The sequence below is a fragment of the Penicillium rubens genome (genome assembly GCF_028828025.1).
Source record: "Penicillium rubens strain IBT 27055 chromosome Unknown utg000001l_segment0_segment0, whole genome shotgun sequence".
NCBI classification, from domain to species: domain Eukaryota; kingdom Fungi; phylum Ascomycota; class Eurotiomycetes; order Eurotiales; family Aspergillaceae; genus Penicillium; species Penicillium rubens.
Window position 1 is genome coordinate 5585501 of NW_026890599.1, and position 21570 is coordinate 5607070.

At 49.1% G+C, this 21570-nt stretch overlaps 12 protein-coding genes across 12 annotated transcripts; 4 read left to right on the top strand and 8 right to left on the bottom strand.

Annotated features, from left to right (window-relative positions):
• Nucleotides 1-361: 361 nt before the first annotated feature.
• Nucleotides 362-1171, bottom strand: N7525_002142 (GPI anchored serine-threonine rich family protein; the record flags this gene model as incomplete). Its single annotated transcript, XM_002557165.1, has 2 exons — nt 362-967; nt 1019-1171. The coding sequence occupies 2 exons, from the start codon at nt 1169-1171 to the stop codon at nt 362-364; spliced, it is 759 nt and encodes a 252-aa protein (XP_002557211.1).
• A 1308-nt stretch (nt 1172-2479) lies between these two features.
• noc4 (ribosome biosynthesis protein NOC4) lies at nt 2480-4229 on the bottom strand (the record flags this gene model as incomplete). Its single annotated transcript, XM_061212192.1, has 3 exons — nt 2480-3512; nt 3564-3775; nt 3825-4229. The coding sequence occupies 3 exons, from the start codon at nt 4227-4229 to the stop codon at nt 2480-2482; spliced, it is 1650 nt and encodes a 549-aa protein (XP_061071418.1).
• A 202-nt stretch (nt 4230-4431) lies between these two features.
• atp4 (F1F0 ATP synthase subunit 4) lies at nt 4432-5334 on the top strand (the record flags this gene model as incomplete). The annotated part of the gene is made up of 4 exons (XM_002557164.1): nt 4432-4462; nt 4528-4982; nt 5035-5257; nt 5309-5334. The coding sequence occupies 4 exons, from the start codon at nt 4432-4434 to the stop codon at nt 5332-5334; spliced, it is 735 nt and encodes a 244-aa protein (XP_002557210.1).
• Nucleotides 5335-6093: 759 nt separating this feature from the next.
• On the top strand, nt 6094-7519 carry N7525_002145 (tetratricopeptide repeat protein; the record flags this gene model as incomplete). The annotated part of the gene is made up of 6 exons (XM_002557163.2): nt 6094-6684; nt 6764-6803; nt 6860-6953; nt 7005-7311; nt 7373-7437; nt 7489-7519. The coding sequence occupies 6 exons, from the start codon at nt 6094-6096 to the stop codon at nt 7517-7519; spliced, it is 1128 nt and encodes a 375-aa protein (XP_002557209.1).
• Nucleotides 7520-7743: 224 nt separating this feature from the next.
• N7525_002146 (uncharacterized protein) lies at nt 7744-9413 on the bottom strand (the record flags this gene model as incomplete). Its single annotated transcript, XM_061212193.1, has 3 exons — nt 7744-8386; nt 8469-9304; nt 9369-9413. 3 exons carry the CDS (start codon nt 9411-9413, stop codon nt 7744-7746), a joined length of 1524 nt encoding a protein of 507 aa, XP_061071419.1.
• A 713-nt stretch (nt 9414-10126) lies between these two features.
• N7525_002147 (uncharacterized protein) lies at nt 10127-10402 on the bottom strand (the record flags this gene model as incomplete). The annotated part of the gene is made up of 1 exon (XM_061212194.1): nt 10127-10402. The coding sequence occupies one exon, from the start codon at nt 10400-10402 to the stop codon at nt 10127-10129; it is 276 nt and encodes a 91-aa protein (XP_061071420.1).
• Nucleotides 10403-10689: 287 nt separating this feature from the next.
• Nucleotides 10690-12295, bottom strand: N7525_002148 (uncharacterized protein; the record flags this gene model as incomplete). The annotated part of the gene is made up of 4 exons (XM_002557160.2): nt 10690-11058; nt 11115-11477; nt 11537-11938; nt 12074-12295. Coding segments are annotated over 4 exons (1356 nt in total), but the record flags the coding sequence as incomplete, so codon positions are not given.
• Nucleotides 12296-13737: 1442 nt separating this feature from the next.
• On the bottom strand, nt 13738-14142 carry N7525_002149 (uncharacterized protein; the record flags this gene model as incomplete). The annotated part of the gene is made up of 2 exons (XM_061212195.1): nt 13738-13958; nt 13989-14142. The coding sequence occupies 2 exons, from the start codon at nt 14140-14142 to the stop codon at nt 13738-13740; spliced, it is 375 nt and encodes a 124-aa protein (XP_061071421.1).
• A 438-nt stretch (nt 14143-14580) lies between these two features.
• N7525_002150 (MFS transporter) lies at nt 14581-16380 on the bottom strand (the record flags this gene model as incomplete). Its single annotated transcript, XM_002557159.2, has 3 exons — nt 14581-14893; nt 14959-15400; nt 15456-16380. 3 exons carry the CDS (start codon nt 16378-16380, stop codon nt 14581-14583), a joined length of 1680 nt encoding a protein of 559 aa, XP_002557205.2.
• Nucleotides 16381-17607: 1227 nt separating this feature from the next.
• N7525_002151 (uncharacterized protein) lies at nt 17608-18392 on the top strand (the record flags this gene model as incomplete). Its single annotated transcript, XM_002557158.2, has 2 exons — nt 17608-17634; nt 17694-18392. The coding sequence occupies 2 exons, from the start codon at nt 17608-17610 to the stop codon at nt 18390-18392; spliced, it is 726 nt and encodes a 241-aa protein (XP_002557204.2).
• Nucleotides 18393-20250: 1858 nt separating this feature from the next.
• N7525_002152 (uncharacterized protein) lies at nt 20251-20579 on the top strand (the record flags this gene model as incomplete). The annotated part of the gene is made up of 3 exons (XM_061212196.1): nt 20251-20343; nt 20407-20484; nt 20562-20579. The coding sequence occupies 3 exons, from the start codon at nt 20251-20253 to the stop codon at nt 20577-20579; spliced, it is 189 nt and encodes a 62-aa protein (XP_061071422.1).
• A 560-nt stretch (nt 20580-21139) lies between these two features.
• On the bottom strand, nt 21140-21445 carry N7525_002153 (uncharacterized protein; the record flags this gene model as incomplete). The annotated part of the gene is made up of 1 exon (XM_061212197.1): nt 21140-21445. The coding sequence occupies one exon, from the start codon at nt 21443-21445 to the stop codon at nt 21140-21142; it is 306 nt and encodes a 101-aa protein (XP_061071423.1).
• Nucleotides 21446-21570: the final 125 nt, after the last annotated feature.

Genomic DNA, 21570 nt, shown 5'->3' on the forward strand with positions numbered 1-21570 from the left:
AAATGATGCAGAATATTCCAAAACAATGAAGTAGCGGTAAGAAGAGTTGAAGTTGGAAGATCAGTCATGGTTCTTTGTGGTCCACCTCCGCGTCTGTGACGGAATGCCATGGCGCTAGCGGAGAACGACAGGTCTTGTTTTCTTTCTTTGCTTTTTCCTTCGTGTTTCGGTTTGGGTTCCCATTTCTGATGCATTGAATATGCTAAAAGTAATTGATTGCTTCCTGAATGCCTCAAGCCACCTATATATCAACGATATCCAGGGGGGATCCTATATACAGGAGGTTATACCAGTTTTCCGCAACTCCACCAAAACACCCAGTCCAAAGATGAGACCAACAACGCCAAAACAGATGAATGAACTAGACAAGGTAGGCCAACAGACCGACAATACCCATTACCAACTGTACAGAGTATTGCGGGATAGAAGCACCGCCAGTCTGCGCGCTTTCGGTGGAGGATGCTTCTTTGCCATGGACAATCTCAGTGCCGGTAGCCCTCAGGCTGTCCGTGGAGCTGGGAGCGGCAGAGCTAGATGGGCTACCAGATGGGCTGGCAGCAGAGCTTATGAGGGCCTTACTGGCAGTGCTAGTCATTGTGGTCTGGGTTCCTTGGGTTGACTCGGTAGTACCACCAGTGGTCTGGGTGTTAGGGGCGGTAGTGCTGCCGGTGGTACCGGTAGTGGCGTCAGTTGTGGTACCAGTGGTTGCAGCAGTAGTGGCAGCAGCGCCACTTTCAGAGGTGATATCCTTAGCTTCGGGAAGCGCAGCGGCGGGATTGCTGCCCCCCTTCAGCAGAGCGGTATAGTTAGTCTGGTCTTTCTGTTTGATTTGGAAGGCGTATGTATCGGCCTTTTTGACAGAGTCGTCAGGAGTCCAGGTGAAAGTACCCCCCTTGGCCTGGCCAGTGATTGGCTTGACGTCCTGCAGGTTGCCCGCGTTACCTTGGCGGAGGAGGATGGTGACAGGCTAAATAGGGTCAGTTTTTTATGATTGAACATCAGGGGTGATTTATGTTACCTCATCAGGAGTAGCACCAGTCCATGTGAGGGTGACCGGCTTGCCAGGTTCGAGGGGCTCCTTGGGCCAGGAAGTGAAGGATAGAGGGTCGGCGGCGAGACCAAGGGACACAAGGGAAGCCGTGACGGCGAGGACACTCTTGGAGAAATGCATTGTGATTAAAGGAAGTCAATAGACGGTTTGCCTTTAAGGAAAGTGAGGTGATATCAGAACGATTGTGTGATATTCGCGTACTAGGTGAGGGGGGACGGAGAACGCGATACAACTTTCGAGAACTTCGGTGGCGCATCGCGATTCTTAACTAGCGGCAAGAATTGCCTAGATCTCTCCCAGACCCACAGAAGTGACATTGGAAGTCGCTTGTTGGTATTCCGACGCTGAGACCAAAGGGCGTTTTGGGAGAATGTTGCATTCCGATAGCCCTAATAGTGAAGCATCAACACGCCTAAGGAAGCATGTCGTCCACCTTGGCTGGGGAATGCCTGCTAGCAATTGGGAATTCTTGAGACGAATTTAGTTTACGACTTTGCCTGGGAAAGCTGCAATTTTTTTGTGGCGAGAGTATGGGAGTCATACTGTCACCTCAGTATCATCGGCCGAACTGACTCGTTGACTGCGGCTTGGCTTCACTTTCTAATAGTGGCTGAAAGCCTGCAACAATGGTTCAGCAATAAAACGAAAAGCTCATAACTCGACTCTCATGGCCCAATAACATGACTCGCCGGGAAATGCTAGAATGCCATCCCTTTCCGGTTTGTTTTGGTGGGGACTAATCTATATATTGTAGGGCTATGGCGATCCACAATATCATTTCTTGCACACCATAAAGCATTTTTTGAGCCTTTTTCTATAATGGATCTCATACCAAGGGGTGCCATATGTTTAGTGGTATGATCTGGAGGTTGGGGTAAATTGATCGCCATCCATACAGCACGGGGAATATTGGATCTTTCCCCAGCCTTCCACTTAATCACCTGTTTATACCAACAGAGTTCAAAACCGTAAGCTTATGTAGATAGGGAATGATATTAGCAATAGCAATAATACCACGGAGTAAATTGGATCTGAAAGAATGTATAGGACTGAATGTTACAGGATCAAAGAATATATCTCTGACTTTGATCACTACAACATAAGCAGGAACTGAATTGGCTTCATCCACCTATGATAGTTATAGAGCATCAATTACCCCCAAAACCTATCAAGTGCGTTACAGCTATCATTGATTTGCTACAGAGTATATGTTGCAGAGTTGTCCTGTGACCATTGCCGTGACACCCATATCGAATGTCTACTTTCAGCTTTGGGACGGCGCTAGGGTTAGACTTGCAGCAAGGGATGTGTTGGTAGACGATCATTCATCTTCCAGGTAGGGATGAGACTATACCCCACAATATCTGAACGCTTGGTGTGACTTCATTGTTAAACAAATTGAATTGGTATACGCTGATATATGAAACCTCAGAACTCCCACAAATTCCGCATGAAACACCCTGGACCAGAGTCCACATTGCCATCTTCCTCTAGTAGACGATCTGTGAAGATACGCTTGGGAATCTGGTACTCGACTACAGGAATCTTCTTGAGATTCCTCTCTTCCACTCCAAGGTCTGCAGTTACCATGCCGGCATATGTGTGATCAAGGAAATCTTCCAAACTGTATGCTTGCTTTGTGAACTGCTCGGAGATGATCCGTGCAATGGCCGCGACGTTGGGGTGGAAGTGAGATTGAAGCGTCACGATCTCCCAAAGACTGCTTTCAATCGCGTTGGTCATGTTGGGGTCGGACTCGTTTGGATCGAACGGATCGTCCATGCCTTCTTTTTCCACTTGTGCCAGGAGATCCTTATCCCGAATAGATCGATGCATCATGAAAGTAGTTGTGGGGTGGTTCTTGAAAAAGTTGTACATGAACGGAACGATCACCACAATAGCAGGGGGAGGAGCGTTCAGAGCAAGGCGAGCGAGACGCTTGATGAAGCTGGCCACCAATGTGGACGGAAGATGGGTTGAGGACAAGAAGGTGTTCAGCAATCGGAAGAATCGTGATCTGTGCTTTGAGTGCAGCAGCTCGGAGTCTAGGAGAGAGTACAGCTTGGTGTAGAATTGAGGGTAGTCCAGGTTCTTTTCCTGGATCAGGTAGAAGAGACCAGACAGTGCGAGGAGAGATGTCGCACCACCGACATTGTATGAGTCCGTCAAGAAGTCCATCAGCAGTTCCGGTCGGTTGAACCACGGCTCGATGTTATGCACCATCATACGCAGCAGGCTTTTGCGCTGCGATTGCGAGAGGTTGTTTCGTAGAATGGCCAGCCATGCCTCCTGCGCCTGCTTCCTGTGGGAGTTTGCCGAAACTAAGCGCTTATTCTTGGTATCACGTTTCGCGTAGAAGTTCTCGAACTTGTGTTCCGGTCCAGGTACCTCATCGCAGGTCTGAAGGATCTTAATCAGAATTTCAAGGATTTCGGGGGATCGTGTGGTAGATGCATAGTCACTGGTATAAAGTTAGTCGCAAGTCTCGCTAGTAGGGAAAAGGTACACATACGCCATCTGTGTGAAAGTGTAATATCTCACATCCTCATACTCCTTCACAAACTTGGCTACGGCTTCGGACTGCAGATCCTCGCCGTTGTGGGCCTCAATGATGGCCGCAAAAATATCCTTGAAGAAACCCGTTGACCAAACATTATTCTCGGCACCTGGGATATGAGCGAGACGTTCCTTGACAATGCGCATGCTCAGTGTCAGAGCGGCAATCTAGAGATCGTCAGTAATGGTAATCCACGCCGGATCAGAGCACACATACCTGAGAGGCCGCATCTGCCTCGCGCATGATGGCCACAAGAGCATTCTGATAATCAAGGCAACGTTCCTTCAACCATGCCACAATGATCTTCTCGTTCTCGGCGGCGCGGCTTGACTCGGTCAAATTTCCTCCGGCGATCAATCGGCTGAACACACGGCAAAGAGAGACGGCCACAGCCATCTCGGGGTTCTCAGCCGACTTCTCGACATTGAGCATGGAAAGAAGGGTCGCAATATTGTTATAGCCCTTCCGCGACTCCGCAATTTGATTCTCTAGCTCTTGAATAGTAGACAGTTTCTCGGCGAAATTGTCATCGGCGACAGCGCGGCGTTTGGAGGATGGGCCGCTGGCATTCTTGCCGCTCTTGCGCTTCTTAGAGCTCGAATGCGTAACAAGTGCGGGCATTTTGGGCAGGTGTCTTGTAATGCGTGAATAGTTTATCTGCAACTTTTTTTTATCGTTTGGACCATCTCGGAAGCTGGTTTTTCCGAGGAACGGAATCACCGCCCGAAACGGCTAGCGTCTTCACCTCCTAGCCATCCCGAACCTCAAGTCTCCTCAATTCCGTTCACCCACCCCATTGACCAAGATTCTTCCATCTGCAACAATGGCTTCGCGTCTTGCTAAGAGCGCCATTGGTACGCTTTTTACGAACCTCGACCGTCTGATCGACTCGATGCCTTTAGTTACTAACTCACCTTAGGCGCATCCCGACTCCGGCCGGCTCTTCCCGCCCGTGGTGTCCCTGCCGTCACTGCCAACCTGACCTCCTCTCGTCAGGCCTCCAACGTCCCCGCCGAGGAGCCCGCTAAGAAGGCGCAGTCGATCCTGAACGCCGTCCCCGGTAACTCCCTGGTCACCAAGACCGCTACCCTGTCTGCCGCCGCCGGTCTGTCCATCGCCGCCATCAGTAACGAGCTGTACGTCATGAACGAGGAGACCGTCGCTGCTTTCTGTCTGCTGTCTGTCTTCACCGCTGTTGGCAAGTACGGTGGTCCCGCCTACCGCGAGTGGGCCGAGGGTCAGGTCCAGAAGCACAAGGACATCCTGAACGCTGCCCGTGCCGACCACACCAACGCTGTCCAGCAGCGTATCGACACCGTCTCCCAGATGTCTGGCGTTGTTGAGGTTACCAAGCAGCTCTTCGCTGTTTCCAAGGTAGGAATACTCGGTCGCGTATGTTGAGATTTGGGTTGACAGTTCGTTTCAGGAAACCGCCCAGCTCGAGTCCCAGGCCTACGAGCTCCAGCAGCGCACTGCCCTTGCTGCCGAGGCCAAGCAGGTCCTCGACTCGTGGGTGCGTTACGAGAACCAGGTTAAGCAGCGCCAGCAGCGCGAGCTTGCCGAGTCCGTCATTGCCAAGATCCAGAAGGAGCTTGAGAGCCCCAAGGTTCTCCAGCAGATCCTTCAGCAGAGCGTTGCTGATGTTGAGCGTGAGTTATCCACCCTCTGACCTTGACATAGAATGTAGCTAACAATTATAGGCATCATGGCGTCCAAGGCCCTGTAAATGGGCTTTAGTATCCCACTGCATTCGGCATTGTGTACAAAACTATAAGGGCTATTTGCATCTGCCGAGTTAGACCTTGCAATACCATTTTGATTCTTACTCTATAATCGGACACGCATGGTGTCAAGGCATGTTCTCAAGCGTGGGTTCGGAAATGCCCACCGGCTGATGTCTGGCATATGAATCTGTTTGGGTCAGTTTCATCGTAGAACACTTTGACCAGAATATGATACGAAGAGATTCTCAAAGAGTGTCCATTGATTGTAGGTACTGGTACCACTCTAGAGCTATGTAGTATGTACTTGGATGTACAACAGTGCCCATTTTATCCCCGGGGCAATGGCTGAGTCCATGCACCGGAGGCGCCCTATGATATGCAGGGTCCAATGCAGCACGCCACCGAGCCGTGGAGAATGCGATAAGATCTATATACTAAGGTTTCATCTATTTATGGGAATTCTATGTGACAACCTATGTCCCAGGATATCCAAGTACTTCAAGTATGTTGTATTTAATATATCCAATTTGTGTGCACGCGGGATAATCAGCCAAGACCCCGGACCCCAGTCATCAGCCCGTGTAAGCCGCCCTACACAGCCACCGTTTATTCTTTATGTCTGGCTATTTTAATGTATTGATCCTCAGCCCTACAAGTATTTCTGACAAGACCTCCCTCCCCCCTAACCTTACAACCCGACTATCTCACATATACAAGCCCAGATACACTCCCCGCCAATATCCGACAAGTAGAGATACATCATGCCCTCACTCCGCAACATCCTCCACAAACGCGACGACCTCAGCACCGAGCCATCCCAAAATGCACCAGCAATACCCCCAGCACCCGAGTTCAAGCTCATCCGCTCAGACACGCACACCCAAGAGATAATAACCCCACCATCCAACCCAAACGACCCAACCCCATACCTATCATCACCGACCCAAGACGACCCCGTATCTCCACGCCGGAGCTTCCAGCTCTTCAACCGTTCCCCGAGACGCCCATCTACATCGTCGCAATCCCCGCCCCGTCGCGAGCGCCGCCTCTCAAACCTCCTCCATCTCGACCACCGCAGTCGCAGTAACTCGCGTGACTCCTCCGCTAACATCCCCGCGGACCTGCCACAGATCGATGATGATCACGGCGCGAGTAAACAGGAGCGTGAGGCGTTGTGGGAGAAGAGGGCTACTGTGCTTGTGCAGCAGAATCCGCAGTTCGCGCACTCCGGTGCGTCCTTGCCGGGGCGGCAGGGGGAGGGGGAGGCTACGCTGGGTTTAGGGTTGGGATTGGAGCAGGCTAGGTCGAGGAGCTCGAGTCAGAGTCGGGTTGGTGTGGATCCGAATGAAGATGTAGGTGCTTGCTGATTATATATTTGCGGGATGGTTGGGGTTGTGGTTGTGGTTGGAATGTGGGACTAACGGGTTATAGATTAATATTCAAGAGGCGATTCGACTGCATGAATCTGGTGGTGAGTTTTATTTGCTATGTCGGCTGGAGATATATGTTGGTTAACATTGGATATAGATCTCGAGCGATCAACTAAAATGTTCGGGCAACTTGCTGATCCAAATGGCGCGAATAATCCTCTGAGTCAGGTTCTTTACGGCCTTGCACTACGGTAACAGAACGCCCGCTACTTCTCAGTTTTCTAGATGCTAATAATGTCTAGACACGGATGGGGCTGTCCTGTAGATACTGCACGAGCCGTGACTTATCTCTCCGCTGCTGCGGCCAACTCGGCCGCGGTTGAGGCGGAGGCCCTCCGTGCTGGTGTTAATAAAGGGGGATCTGCTAAAGGCGAACTCGTTTTGGCCATGTTCGAGTTGGCCAATTGCTTCCGCAATGGATGGGGCATAGCAAAGGATCCTGCTGCTGCTAGACAGTATTACGAGACTGCTGCGAACCTGGGTGATACTGATGCTATGAATGAAGTGGGATGGTGTTACCTTGAGGGCTTTGGGGGCAAAAAGGACAAGGTATGTGTGATCTCCGCTCAAGTGCATACTCTGTGCCTATTCTGACTTGATGATGCTATAGTTCAAAGCGGCCAAGTATTACAGGCTTGCCGAGGAGAACGGGTGCCCTACTATTGGGAATTCATGGTATGTTCGACTGACTGAATACTGGATTTTGAATCTAACGGGACACTGTAGGATCTGGAAAGACAAGTACAATCCGAAGTGATCTGCTTCTTCAACGAATGCAGTATCAATTGCCATCTTTAACTTAGGACTACGACGGAGGTTGTCATTATCACCTATATTCTACGACTGACGTGCTTCACGGTCTCTCTGCTGTATCTTAACTTTTCCTGGGTGTCACGTCAAGCATTCATGGTCGATGTCACTACCTGAACATAAAGCAAGTTCTAAACTTGCCAGATCATCATGGTAACTCTATGTTCCATATCATAACTCTTGATGTTCATTTGTCCCTGTAAGTCTTTTCTCGGTAACATTAGGATCCATACCAGTAACACGCGCCTCCTCGCCATCAAAAATAAAAGCAATGTCTTCAAGCGACCTGCCTCTAGTTTCAGGGTAAGTCCTCCAAACAACAACCAAGACAACAAGCAACACGGCCAAAAACACAAAATAATATTTCCAAGAGATTCTTTGAAACGCAATAGGGTTAATGAGCTGATTGAAAATCAGTGCCATATAATTCGAGATCGTGGATATAGCAACACCCTTAGCACGCAGCGAGGTCGTCCAGATCTCCGCCGGGTACGCCAGGAGCAGTGGCGTGAACGCGATGTCGTAGCCTGCATAGTAGATGAACAAGAACGGGATCACAGCTGTTCCAACGGCACTAGTACCCGTCGTCGTGAAGCTGCCGGAGAGAGCAGTAATGAAGATATAACTGATCAGCATGATCACAGTCGATGTGATGAAGAGCGGACGGCGGCCAGCGCGGTCGACAAGACATGCCCCTACCACGCTCATAATCAGGTTCCAGAGCTGGAGGAAGCCGTTTATGAGTGTCTGGTCTGTTGACGAGGTTACACCGATTGTATCGAGGATAAGGGATAGGTAGTATGATACAACACCACTAGAGCAGATATCCCGTCAGCAATGGATCTCTCCGCCACTTTTTCCCGCGAGGAACAGTAAGGCCCAAGAGCAATACTTACCCTCCATTCCACTGAGCAAAAATACCCAAAGAAACACTCAAGAAAAGCCGGTACCGATTCCCACGAGTCTTGACACAATCAATCCAGCGCGCCTCCTGTCGAGCCATCCGCTCCGCCGTCAGACCCCGGCTAATCTCCTCCATCTCAGAAGTCACCAACTGCGAACCCTCATCCCCACCAGCATGGAACCTAACCAAAATACGCTTCGCTTCCTCAAGTCGCCCACAGCTAATCAGCCAACGCGGCGAATCTGGCACAGCTAACGTCCCAGGCAAGGCGAGAAGCGGCAATGCAATCTGCATAAGAACAGGCACACGCCACGACCAGCTACTCTGCACATTCCTCATGCCGAAGGAAACCCACGCCGACAGCGAGGACCCGACATAGTACTGGCACATGTAGATGGCCGTGACGAGCGAGCGATGCGACGGATACGCGATTTCCGTGACGAGGATCACAGCGCACTGGAACCAGGCGCTGGCGATGCCTACCAGTAGACGGGAGTAGATGAATGAGTTGGCGTTTGGGGCGGCGGCTTGGAGTCCCACGCCAAGGACGATGAAGATGTACCCCGCGAGGACTGTGGGTTTTCGGCCGAAGCGGTTGGCGGACCATGCTTGGATGGGTAGGAAGAGTATGCTGCCTATGCTTTGGAGGGCGTTTATGAAGCCGAGTTTTATTCCTTTTGGGTGGTTCATGAAGGTTTGCCATTGGGGTAGGGACTGGAGGCTGTTCATTAGGGAGATGTCGTAGCCGAATGTGCTGGAGAAGAGGATTAGGCTTGCTATTAGACTGTTTAGGTGGATGAGGTGCTTGGTTTTCCACCATGATTTGACCTGGGATTTGACTGTTAGTTGTCCTGTATTGGTTAATTGAAGGATAGGAGAATATTGTCTATACCGAAGCCTGTCCCGAGCCAACTCTTGCTGTAGGCTTGTCTTTCATGGTGTTTATTTCCCACCAGGAAAGAAGGCGAGGGTATTACCGAGTGTATCTCGAACTGCCTGAATGCATGAAATTCCAGACATCAATCCATCATTTTCTTTAACGGCATCCCGAGTGCCAGTACGGATATCCCGGGGGTTTTTTTTCCAGGAGATTCCGGGGATTTGCGGAGAAGTGGAGCTGCACTCAACTGCGCTAACTGTTGGCTCCGAGATAATGTCCGATTTTGATTCCTCAGACGCCAAGGGTTGGCGGAGATTAGCCGAAGGAGTGGAATGTGGGATGTTGGGAGAGTCCGATTCAGTCTGATTCAGTCTGATTCCCCTGTGGGGACCCCTTGTCTCACTCATTAATTTCTCGACAGACAGCTCTGCATTCGGCACATGAAGCAGCATTTCCCTAACCTATTGTGAAGACGGGGCGAATTGGATATAAACTCAATCCTGCAATATCCAAACCAACATCAACCTTGTCCTTGCTGTTGGTCATATGAATGCCCAGGTGCCACACTCATCAGAAACTAAGCAGATTGAATAATCCATCATTTCTCTCAATATTCGTCAAATTCGGACGCAATAAGCGCTTTAGCATTCCCCTACACTACAGGGCCCCGGGGCCCCGCGATAGGCTTACCAAATGGAGCCAGGATCTTGTCCTGCCTAACCACACTGCCGAAGTGCTGGTCTTGCGCTTGCCTTTGCCTTTGCCATCGGTCAGTACGGCAACCGCAGCCGAGACACACAATCCGAGAGTCGGACGTGCTTGCCATCTTCACTCTCGGAGGACCGGGTCTTCCACATCGATGCCTTGAGTTGTTCGTCGCCCAATGCCCGGCTGGCCTCTGCGAAGCCTTCTTGTCTTGGATTGTTGAGGCCAGTGACTTGGTTGTAGCCGCCCGTTCTATTCGAAGGTCCTACTAAGTCTGGATGGAACTTTTTGAAGGTAGGCGAAGAAGCTGTCTTGTGGTTTACGCGCCATGAGGTCGGCATATTCGATATCGAAGGTTTTAGTTTTGCCGATATCACTACCTCTCAGAAGCGGCTATATGGTTATGGCACAACCAATCAGTGGAGTATGGACCTACTCTTGTGGTTCTGTAAGTGTTGTATACATTTTGGGACCATACTACTTCGAATCTCTTTATCCGGCTGAAGTTCAACATTTGCAGCTTGAGATGGCCTCTACACGGTTATTTACTAGCATCGTTCACATCACCTCTGGTTCGTCCCCACCCTCCTGGCTTGCAGTTCCTGGCATGCGATACGCCATATCATACCTAGGCCCCGTGGCTATTGTTAGGCGATGCTCTCCCATCTCTAGGGATTCCCGGAAGACAATTCCAAAGAAGCAACATCGCCCCCGAAAGCGCTATGGTAAACGGCATCAGCACCAACACACCCTTAGCCTGCGCAAGTACACCAACAATAAACGGAAGAACAGCCGCGCCACAACCACCGAAGGCTGCCGCAAAGCCAATGGCGCTGACATGCAAGTGTTTTGGCAGGAGTTTTGTGGTCACAATTACAACCGCCGGGAACAACGGACCCAGAAAGAACCCTTGCAGGGATATCGCGACAGCACCAGCGTAGAAGTTCGGAACGAGGTATAAAATGAGACAAAACGCTATCTCGAGCGAGATATAGGCCTACTATAGGGTGAGCTTGTGGTCTGACTTGGTCGCGATATGCTAGGAGGGCCTACCGAGATGGCAATCTTCTCGCCAATCAAAGGAGTCACGAATCCAAGGATAACCCGTCCAACGGTTATTCCGAGCCAGAAACCCGTAGCAGTCATGCTACTAGGAAACGGTGCAGCGTGCCGCACTTCTTTCATGAATGTCACAATCCATCCTCCTAGCGCTACTTCGACGCCAACGTACCCAAGTAGGAAGATTGAGCAGACCCAAGTGATCCGCGCAGATGGCATTGTGGTTAGGACTTTGCGCAAGCCCGCTTGTTCGGATGTATCGCCGGGCTGTTGCTTCTTAGCGAGTAGGAACGACGCTCCTGTAGAATCCCAAAAACATGCGACGCAGACGAGAACCTCGATTGCAGCGCCTCCAATCTGAGGAAATCAGTCACAAACCCCGGCCAGAAAAGCTAATGGACCAAATAACCACGTACCATAATGTAATAAAAGTAATACCATGGCAAACCAGCATCCGCAACAAGCAGTGATGCAATGAGAGGACTGATAACAGCACCTACCCCATAAAACCCATGGAGCAGACCGAGTAATTGATTTGCATTATTGAGGTTTCCAATCCAGGCATTCCATGCCGAGTCTGCGAGGCCATTCCCCAGTCCTGCAAAAATGAATGACACAACGAGGACGGGGTATGGTGGATGCACGCAGTTCAAGATGTAGGCTATCAGATGGCACATGGATGAGACGAAGGCTACACCTCGTCGGCCTATAGCGCAATGTGCTCGCTCGTTCACGATGGCGGCGGTAGCATAGCCGAGTGCCGGAGAGAGGAAGACGAGGGAAACGATTGTGTAGGAGAGGTTGTAGTAGGTTTCGAGCTGGGAATGGATTAGAAGTAGAACAGGATTTTGGTTTTGGGGGTTGAAGTACATATGGGAGGAGTGGCTGGATAATGGTAATAGATCAGTATAATATTCCAACTGCCATATATATATATCTAGGTAAGATCTTACACCGTATGCGGAGTCATTTGCTCCCATTATTAGGAAGCTCCAGAATGTCGCCAGTGTCTTTGCTATGTTAGATCGTGGGTGATTCCATTGCTCGTTGGCGACTTGGTAAGATGACTCAGATGGCGACGAAGACTGATTTTCATCTTGTAGGCTTGGACTTTCATAGATCGAGGGTTGTGGACTATCTTGCACTCCACTAGACATTGCTGTGCCGTTAAATCCACTGATACCTCAGGAATCAGAAAAGCGAATAGACAAAATGACAGAACAGGTAGGCCAAAGATCTCTTATATTATTTACTCAAACGCACTACAAAGGCTTTCATCGATATCATCTGGCTTTTCACCCACCAAAAGTTGGGGAAACTTCCTAATCAGTATCGGAGCGGGGATTTCCGGAATAGGCAGGTCCGCCAGCAGGCCTCATGCTCTTCAGCGAGGGAAGAACTATTTCACTACCAAAGAACACCTGGGCATTTTACAAGGCCGCGGAAGCGGCCGACAAGTAGGGCTAGCCTACCCCACAACTTTTTCTTGATTACTTCGTCTTGTCGATATATCATTGTATTGCTCTTAAGGCGTCCCGCTTGAAAAAGATGTAAGAGAAGAGACGATGCTATATCTACCACTTCTACCTTTGACGTAGGTATGCTAAGAATGAGTCGAGTCCTGCGTACTGTCTTACAGTGTGGACAGCCATACAAGCAGCCTGATCAATTAGGGCTGCATATCGTAATCTGACCTTGTAGGCTGTTGTTAAATACATTAAATACTAGAGACAACAACTGCCGCTGACCATGATGTAATTTCTCCCTGATTTAGCTGTCCTGTATATGTCTTATATGAAATCCGCCTTAAATTATTGCCTCTTGATGAAGAATTCAATACCGGAGATATTGCGCTATCTATCAAATGTCATCCATACGTCCTATCTGTCACAGCGCTATATTTCCTACCCTGGGTATCGGCGTTGGATTTGAGGAACCTCGGCGTGCCCTCCCTGTTTTGGTCTGAAATGTGTAAGTATAGATCATACGTAGAAGGAGGCTCTGCGCGCCAGGCAGTATCAAAACGGCGGACTAACCGTTTGGTTGGGCCTCAGGGCTTAGACTCTCGCCAACCAATGTTACTACGAACGGTTTATTAGGAGAAGCTTCTTGGCTTTTATTGCCCTCATTATTGCACCTGAACAATTGTTGTATTGCGCCTCATGGGAGTTGTTATTGTTTTGAAGTCCACTGCCGGCATTCGGGTTCTGCGTGCCGTCACCTTGGTTTTTGAAAGTGACGGGTGGCGGTATTGTTTGGTTCATCGTATTCTATCGTTCTAGAAAGCAGAGATCTACTGCGAAACTGAGATCAAGATTGAAAAAGATCAAGGTGCATGAGGAGCAGCGGGGTGTGTGTGGCTGGAGAGAGGATGTCCGGGGGCTGAGGCGTCCCAGTCCCGCTGGGCCTCATCACACGCGATTGTGATGTATCATGCATATACACAGCCCAAATGTCACCCAGTGGCCATCTATAACCTCAGCAAATTAGAGACTACACAGATGTGCTGATCGTCGTATCTTACATCGGCTGCTTCAACATTTTTCTTCCCAATCTTCCAAACTCCAATCTTGGTGTTCGAGACACCAAGCTAGCCCAGCTTCGCGGATGGCTTTCGTTAAACCGGGCTTTCAGCGGGTGTCGCTTCTTGTACTCCAGCCTTTTTCAGAATGCGCCAGACAGTCGATGAAGAGATATCATGTCCTTCGAGGTTCATTTCTCCTGCAATATCAGTGCATGTTTTTGCACGGCCGTCTTGGTCATCGTGTGCTTTTGAAAGTACCTGACTTTGCACTTGTGATGTCTGCTTTGTCGGCCTCCCAGAGCGAGGGGCGTCAGCTAGGATAGCGTCAGAAATATTCTAAGGACGCGAGTTCGGGTCAAAGCCATGTTTAAGGGCTCTTTCATATATGCGGTCGACAGTGCGCTTTGGGAGGCCAGATAGCTCTGAAATAGTAGCAGAGCTAACACCAGTAGCTTTGCATGCTACTACAATTGCGCGCTTAGAAACATCGTGGCCCATGGTAGTGGTAGTAGGTGGTAGGGGGTAGCTAGGTGGGAGTAGTATAAATAGAAAAAGGGGTACGGGGTACTGGTATGTATGTATACGTAAACTACTCCGTACCATTACACACTAATTAAAAAGCAAATAACTAAAAATACGCACACGAACTTTTCAAGTTGAAATGGACCTCCGTACAGCAGTACGAAGTAATACCCGCTTTTAAAAAAACTAATGAGAAAAGTTAATCTGCATTAAAGACCGATGAACCAAGATCCAATCTCCCATGGTTGGTTGTTATCTCCGCACCATGTTGGCCTGTTTACTCAGTACAAGAAATTTTTAAATACATAAGCCAACTATATAACCTTGGAAGATGATCGAGGCCGACGTGACACTGATATGTGTCTAAGAATAGCCACCATATAAAATGTGCCAATGTAAAACGCTAAACTTGCTTCACGGTAGCTCGTTTCCTTGAGCTGCACCAGTATTTTTCTCATCAGGGGAAGCAGTCAAGCCCTGGCCAGTATCTATTCGACTCTCGGGCTTCTGCTTGGCTGCTCTCTGCTCAGCCTGTGCACGCATCCGGTCGGCCATTTCATCCAATTGCCAGGCAGACTCTGCAGCGTATTGGCAGTGGCGGCGAATTGCTGGGCCGTATTTGTAGAAAATCCATGGGAACGGTAGACAAGCTACAGCGAGGAAAGCCGAAATCGAGGAGGCCCATTGAATGCCAAGGTTCTGGTACATTGGCGTTGTGAAGAGCGGACTACACAGATATCAAGTTAGTCTAATACTAGGACTATGATCGGGAACGAGAGAGTGAAGACATACAATGCCGCGCCGAAAAGGGCCCGGATGACAGCGTTACCTGCTAATGCCGATGCCGCGTAGATAGTATACCCATCGACCAAGTAGTTCACCACACTCAAGAAAATGGAAACATGGGAGAATCCAAAAAGTACAGTTCCAATCTCGCAGACAATCCAATGGATGTGGGGGAAGTTGGTCCAGGCGAACCAGAATAATCCTATAGGAAGGGTAACTGCTCCGACCATCGCTGGAATGAGTCGAGCTTCGGGAGGTGGGCGACCGTAGGCTGTGCGATCGGCGACTTTCTTATACCGGCCGTCTTCGAAGATTGAATAAGCGCATCCGAGAATCTGCCCGATCATCATGCCAAGGAAGGACAGGCCGGAGGTGCTTTGGGGCCATTTGAGATTCTCTTCAAAGATAATCGGGAATGCAGCAAATTCCATATACATCGTTCCGTAAACTATGAACATTAGTCCCTGATAAGAAGAAATGATGATACATATGGGAGAACTTACTGATAGCCATGTAGATAGACAAAAGCAGCACGATCGGCTCCATCAACAGTAATATCCAGGGTCGGACCATGGTCTTGGTGAAGATCTCACCAGCAGCCCTATGTGCATTTCCAATGTCTAGACGACTCTTGTAAACTGCTCCAGTCATTTTACTAAGCTTGGCAGCGCGCTTCTGCAATAGGACTGGGGTGTAAGTCTCGGGGATAAAAGCAATCCCAACCAGGAACACCACCCCGTTGAAGATAGTTGTAAGCCCTTGGACCCACTTCCAGCCTTTTGACACAGCTAAGAAGTTGCAAGTGATCGGTCCGAGACTATGACCTAAGAAGGGGGCTCCAATAAAAGCGATTGTAGCCAGCCCTCTATCACGGGCTGTATACATGTCTGAAACCACACCTCCAGCATTGGAGATTGCCGAAGAACCAAATGCGCCCGCGAAGAATCTTAGGACTAGCAAAGTCGCAATATTCGGGCTTGCAATTGTTAACCCGGCAAATAGTGTAGTCAACCCGTACGTGACGAAGTAGATGATCTGACGACCCCAGAGCTCGGAAAGCGGAGCCCACATAGCTGGTCCGATGGCAAAGGCGAGAACAAAAAGCGAGGTGTCGGCAACAACTAGCTCAGTGCTGGTGCCGAAGCGTTCCTGGATCTGGGGGTTGGCTGCTGAGAGAGCAGACGAAGCAAAAGTAATGGACAAAAAGGAAGCGGCTTGTAGAATTATGATGGACCATTTCAGCCAATCTTGCATTTGGTGCGGATTGCGGGCATCTTCGTGAAGCCAGTCCACCAAGTAAGGATCTTCAGGCGTGCCATTTCCCTCCCATTCGTGGCTGACAACGTCGTCGGTGATGGTGTCTTGGGATAACACTAGCTGGCATAGCGGTATCCGAAAGCGACCGCTAGTTTTGTTTATCGCTGACATGGTCTGGGGGATCTTTCTCTTCGATACTAGGACCCTCAGGCAAATCGCGTAAATAAGGATGTTATGAAGAAACGGATGGGGACAACGTCCTTGCTTACGGCGTAACCACGACTTCTTCTGGTCGATCCAATGACTCCAGAAAAAAAAGGAGAAAGTGCAGAATCCCGAAGTTACTGTCAAAACGAGTCTGAGGGCGGTTATTTAAGCATCTAGCGGCAATGGCGTTGAAAAGAGAAAAGGAAACTCATACAGGCCATTAGAAATGATCCATGAATTCCGAAGGTGATTTGAAATCAGGTTGTGAACGATCTCGGAGACTTTTGGACTGGCATATGTCAAAGTTTCCGTTAAAAGCCGTGTTCGTGCGTTCTTTGAAGCTGTATTTTTGTATAAAAGACGATGCCATTATTTCCAGGCTCTGCCAAGCTTTGTGGCCATGGAGTCTGCGCAGACTTTGACCCAACCATAGGCCAGGTTTGGATCCACCAGCGCCTTGTTCCCGCTAGTACCCGCTTCCCGAGCCGCTGAGCTGGTCGGGGCAATTCCACTCCGTCAGATGGCTTTGAGAAAGACATTTAACATACCAACAGAAACTGGAGGCTCGAATCCCATACACTCACCTGATATGATCAACCATCAAATGGTGCGACCACTTCGTTCCAATCAACACGCTACAATCACCACATCAGTTAAAAAGCGCTTGTTTGACTAACGGGATCTCAAAGCCATATACAAGTACAGTGTGTAAGCGAATAAGGGTCGTCAACTGGCCACTTTTATATCCACTTTGTCGAAAGAATACTTATTGCTGCTGCTGTTGCCCGCGGTCGACTTAATGTTACGCGGAAAGAAAAGAGCACCTCGACCCCAGAGTACGAGAACTGCTCTACAAGTGGCGCCATTCTCTATCTAAGTTCCCTATCAAGGTAACCTCATTTTGACTTTTGCAGTTATGCCTGGGAACCATGCTAGCCTCATCCGCTCAGATCACAAGTCAAGGTAATACCAAAGTTGGATGTGGAAAAAATTAAATAGTGCACTTCACTTCATTTGGTATTTTCGTAAGGGTGGGCATTTTCCGAGGGTCATTCACGTGCCATATTAGTAATCGGTTCCATTCCAACCTTGGAAGGTCGGGAGCCTATATATAGGCCCCTTGCTCTTCCTCACTTCGTACATTAAACCCCCCCCCCCCCCCCCTCCCCTTTCTTCAACAAGGCGCCTATCATGCCTCAAGATGCATATCTCCCAAATGTAAGCCGTATTCTCTAGACTTGACAAAGGATTAATGCCTCGAGCTCACGTAGAGATAGACAGTCTATCTAGACGGCTTGCCCATCGCCGCGCGAACGCTGAAGACTTTAGATCAACGACGTCAGACAGTTCACCGCCTCGAGACTGAGCCATCCTCATGTCACAATGCCTTACCAGCGAATGTGAACTCCATCATTGTCAAGCAGCAGAAGGACGGATGGATTGCCCAGTTTCAGCGTGAGAAGGAAGCTTACAAGAGATTGGAAAATCTTCAAGGAACAATCATACCGAGACTTTTTGGCGAAGGCTCGCTCAACGGGATTCCTGCACTTATTCTATCCGAGGTTTCTGGTTCTACACTAGATGAACTCGCTCGCAACAAGGCCAAAGTTTCAGAAGACACATTGCTGAGTCAACTTCAAAAAGTTTTTTCCGTTCTTCAAAAGCATGGCGTGGAATATGGAGACCTAAGACCGGAGAATTTCTTGCTTTGCGAAAACGGAAAAATTGTGATCTTGGATCTCGAGGATGTTTCTTTCCCAAGGGAAACTGGGGAAGCATCACCTTTGGAGGACTCCGGCTACCTGGGCGATGCTGGCTACGTGATGAGCAAGTTTAGAGATATCAGAAACCCAAACCGTCCTTCATCGCCTGTTCCATTTCTACAGGTGCCGATTAATGAACAAGAAAAGAGACAGTATCTTGGATCATATGCAATGCCTAAACCCAGTCAAGGTAGCTGTTACATCGTGACCTAAAAGTTGGCAGATGTAGACGATGAGGGTACAATTTGCGAAGCAAACAAAATTATCGGTGCTTGGAAACCAGAACAGGCGAGAGTAATGTGCCGGAGCATGTTGAGATTTTTACGCATATGTACTATCAGAGCACAAAATGATATGCTAGAAGCGTTTACCGAGTCCTCTTGTAATTGATACACTTCCACGCTGTTCCTTCGTTTTAGGACACTTTATGCGTACGACTGCATGTTCCAAACTTCCTAACTCGGTAAAGTCGAGACTGAAAGTATATGAAGCCTTCCATGGCCGTTCGTCGTACAACGTTCGAGATCCTAGGCTGCCCCTGCCCCTCGCGGCTATAGAGAATTTCTCGACAAGACCGCCAAAATTGACTACAATTCGCTGTATTTCGGCCAGGGATTGCGAAAATCTTCGTAGGAGTCTGGCAAATGCCTTTCTACATCAATACTACGATATATATACGGCAAAGCAGTTTCTAAAGTAACCTAATAGGGATTAGGGTGGTTTCGGGTACGGGCCGAGAACCAAAGGCTAGCATCCCTCGGAATTGTCTTCCGGCATTCACCTGGGCAAGTAGTAAGAGTATGGTGGTATAGCTGATTTCGAAAACTACTGTACCTTGGACCATATATGCAAGTGTATTTTCTATTTTAGACACCAAGGCCGGTGCCACGATGTTCCGCTCACATGTCTATTATAATGCCTGGGCCCCAAGGTGTCTAGCTTCAGGTGACGATGTATCACGCTCACCATATCAATTGCCCATTGCTTATACATTGCTTATACTCCGTACTGTCTCGCGTATTCAAATCGTGTCCGCCCCTGAAACGATATCTCATGAAAGCCCAGCGCAGTACTCCGTACTCCGTACAACATACCAGTGTCATGGCCCCAGCCCCTTATCGACCACGACCCACCACGCAGTATATCCCTTCCCATCTGGGGGTGCCCACGCAAGCTTCGTGTGTCACCGCCAAGCCTGCAAGAACACAAAGCTCAGCGGTCGCACCACCGAGGACCCCCTACAATTACGATGCCAAGTGGTTAATGACATCGCCAGCCGCATTACTTAACAGCCCCATTCAAGTCACACCTGGGGTGTACGGAGTAGGAAGCTTGTGTCCTTCGAACCACGAGCACAGCGTCAGACATAGATCATCAATCTAGTTCAAGTTGCACAAGCTTCTTCGTCCGCCACTGTCAATGACTTCATACTCCTGGATGAAAATCAGTGGGTAGTCTTATTGATGTTTTTGTTCTACACACCATTTCCCGTTCTACATAGCGGGAGGCAAAAACAACCCCTCGTGAAATAAATCCTCATTAATCAAACAGGATCAAGCGACGCCGTATGTACTCGGAGGTTGCATCCATCGACGCAAGCGATCCCGCTATAGGGCGTCCGCCTCCGAGAACGACAAAACCGCCCCAGCCATCATCCAATCAGTGCCGATCGATCCCACAGCTGCCCCTGTAGATCCCCCAATTGCCCTGTTTCAGGCGAGACAACGATAGATCATCGCGCTGGTGCGTGGTCTGTGTCATTGTGGTGCTCCGCGTCTGCAAGTTATAAGACTTTGATGGAGCCTGATATGCGTTCGTCTTTACTTTTCTAGTTTCGATATTAAAGTATCCGTAACCCGTGGTTCGATATTCACTTTTTGCTTTGACTACTGCTATTTTGCAACGTATGTTTGGTTCACACCGTTTCCTTGCCCTTGCATGTCATCCAATCCCGCATATTGCGGTGCCCCACCATACTTTCTATTATTATACTTGGCTCGGTCGCTGATTTGGCCTTTTCCTCGATTTTAGATAACCATTTTCAAGTCTTCTCAGTTCCATCCAATTCAAAATGCGCGCGTCGGTCATCATTCTCGGCTTCCTTGCTACTCTCACTGTCGCCCTCCCCGAAGCATACCCTGAGGCCGCAATCGCGTGCCAATCGGTGCGTCTGGTCCATGTCTACGATGTTCAAGAATGTAGAGAGGAATTCTAACGATGTTATCAGGACACCATGGTTTGCACGGCTGCTAACTGTGCCGGCGAAGGATGCTGCTGTGAGGGACTTACTTGCGGATCCAACGGCGTAAGTATCTAGCAACCCTAATGGGGTGTCTGCCGAGTGTGATTTGCTTGATTCAAAGATGCTAATGAGGGTGACAGACTTGCATGCCGCTATAAGATGGTTCTGGAGTTACAATATGGTAAAAAGAGGGATTGGCCTACCGGGTCAACCAATGGTGTCTTGTCGACATAAGGGCGCAACATGAACAGTGAACCCCTTTCAGGCCTATGGTCAATGTCTTGCCTTGTATTTATCTAGTTTGTTAATGGTATATAATTCTGGAATATCACAAATTCTCAATCATTGCATTGGTAGGGATGTCCCCCTGTCGTGCGTTCCAGCCAAGCTAAAAATATAAAACTGCGATCAATAGCTTTAGTTTGATACAGCTATAACAAAGCGTATCCCCTAATAAGATGTCCCTTTTTCCACGCTCAGCATACCCTCGACAGACGACGGTAGACCACTCCACAAGATGGCTCATCAACGCAGCCCTCTTCCAATGAAAGTATCCATCAACTTCCTGAGCAAACATCCCATCCGAGCTTGCTGCGCTCAGTCCATAAAAGCATAAAGAAAGAGCAAAAGGGTCCCATCCTCGCCCATCGCTTCGTACCCGTATCCTCCAGCGACAAGTAACAAAAGACGTCAACTTTTGTTGCGTATCGACAGGGACTCAAGATTTGACTCCGCCGGCCTCTAGGTCACGGAGACCAGCCAAGGTCCGGTCTTTATCGTCACTTTTCTTTCGTGTTTCATTTCCATCCTTCTTTAGGAATCTTTCCCAGATCTTCCGGATCAAAACGGTTACCAGTGCAGCGGATCCGGTCAGGATGAAAACGACGGCGGCAGTAGGCAGAAGAAAGTAGAAGATCAACTTGACAACCGCTATTAGGAGCGCTGCAGTCACAATTGCTGGACGTAAAAGTATATGCACTTCGTTGAATTCGGGGCCGAAGAGTTCCACGTACAAGTCCTCCATGTTGAGGGGTGTCTGGATAGTCGGAAGAGGGTTTAAGGTGAGATTTGGTCGATTCGTCAGATTTGACTGACTCGATTCGAGATACAATTGATAAGAGTACGTTGGTAACAGCTGGGGTTTGGATG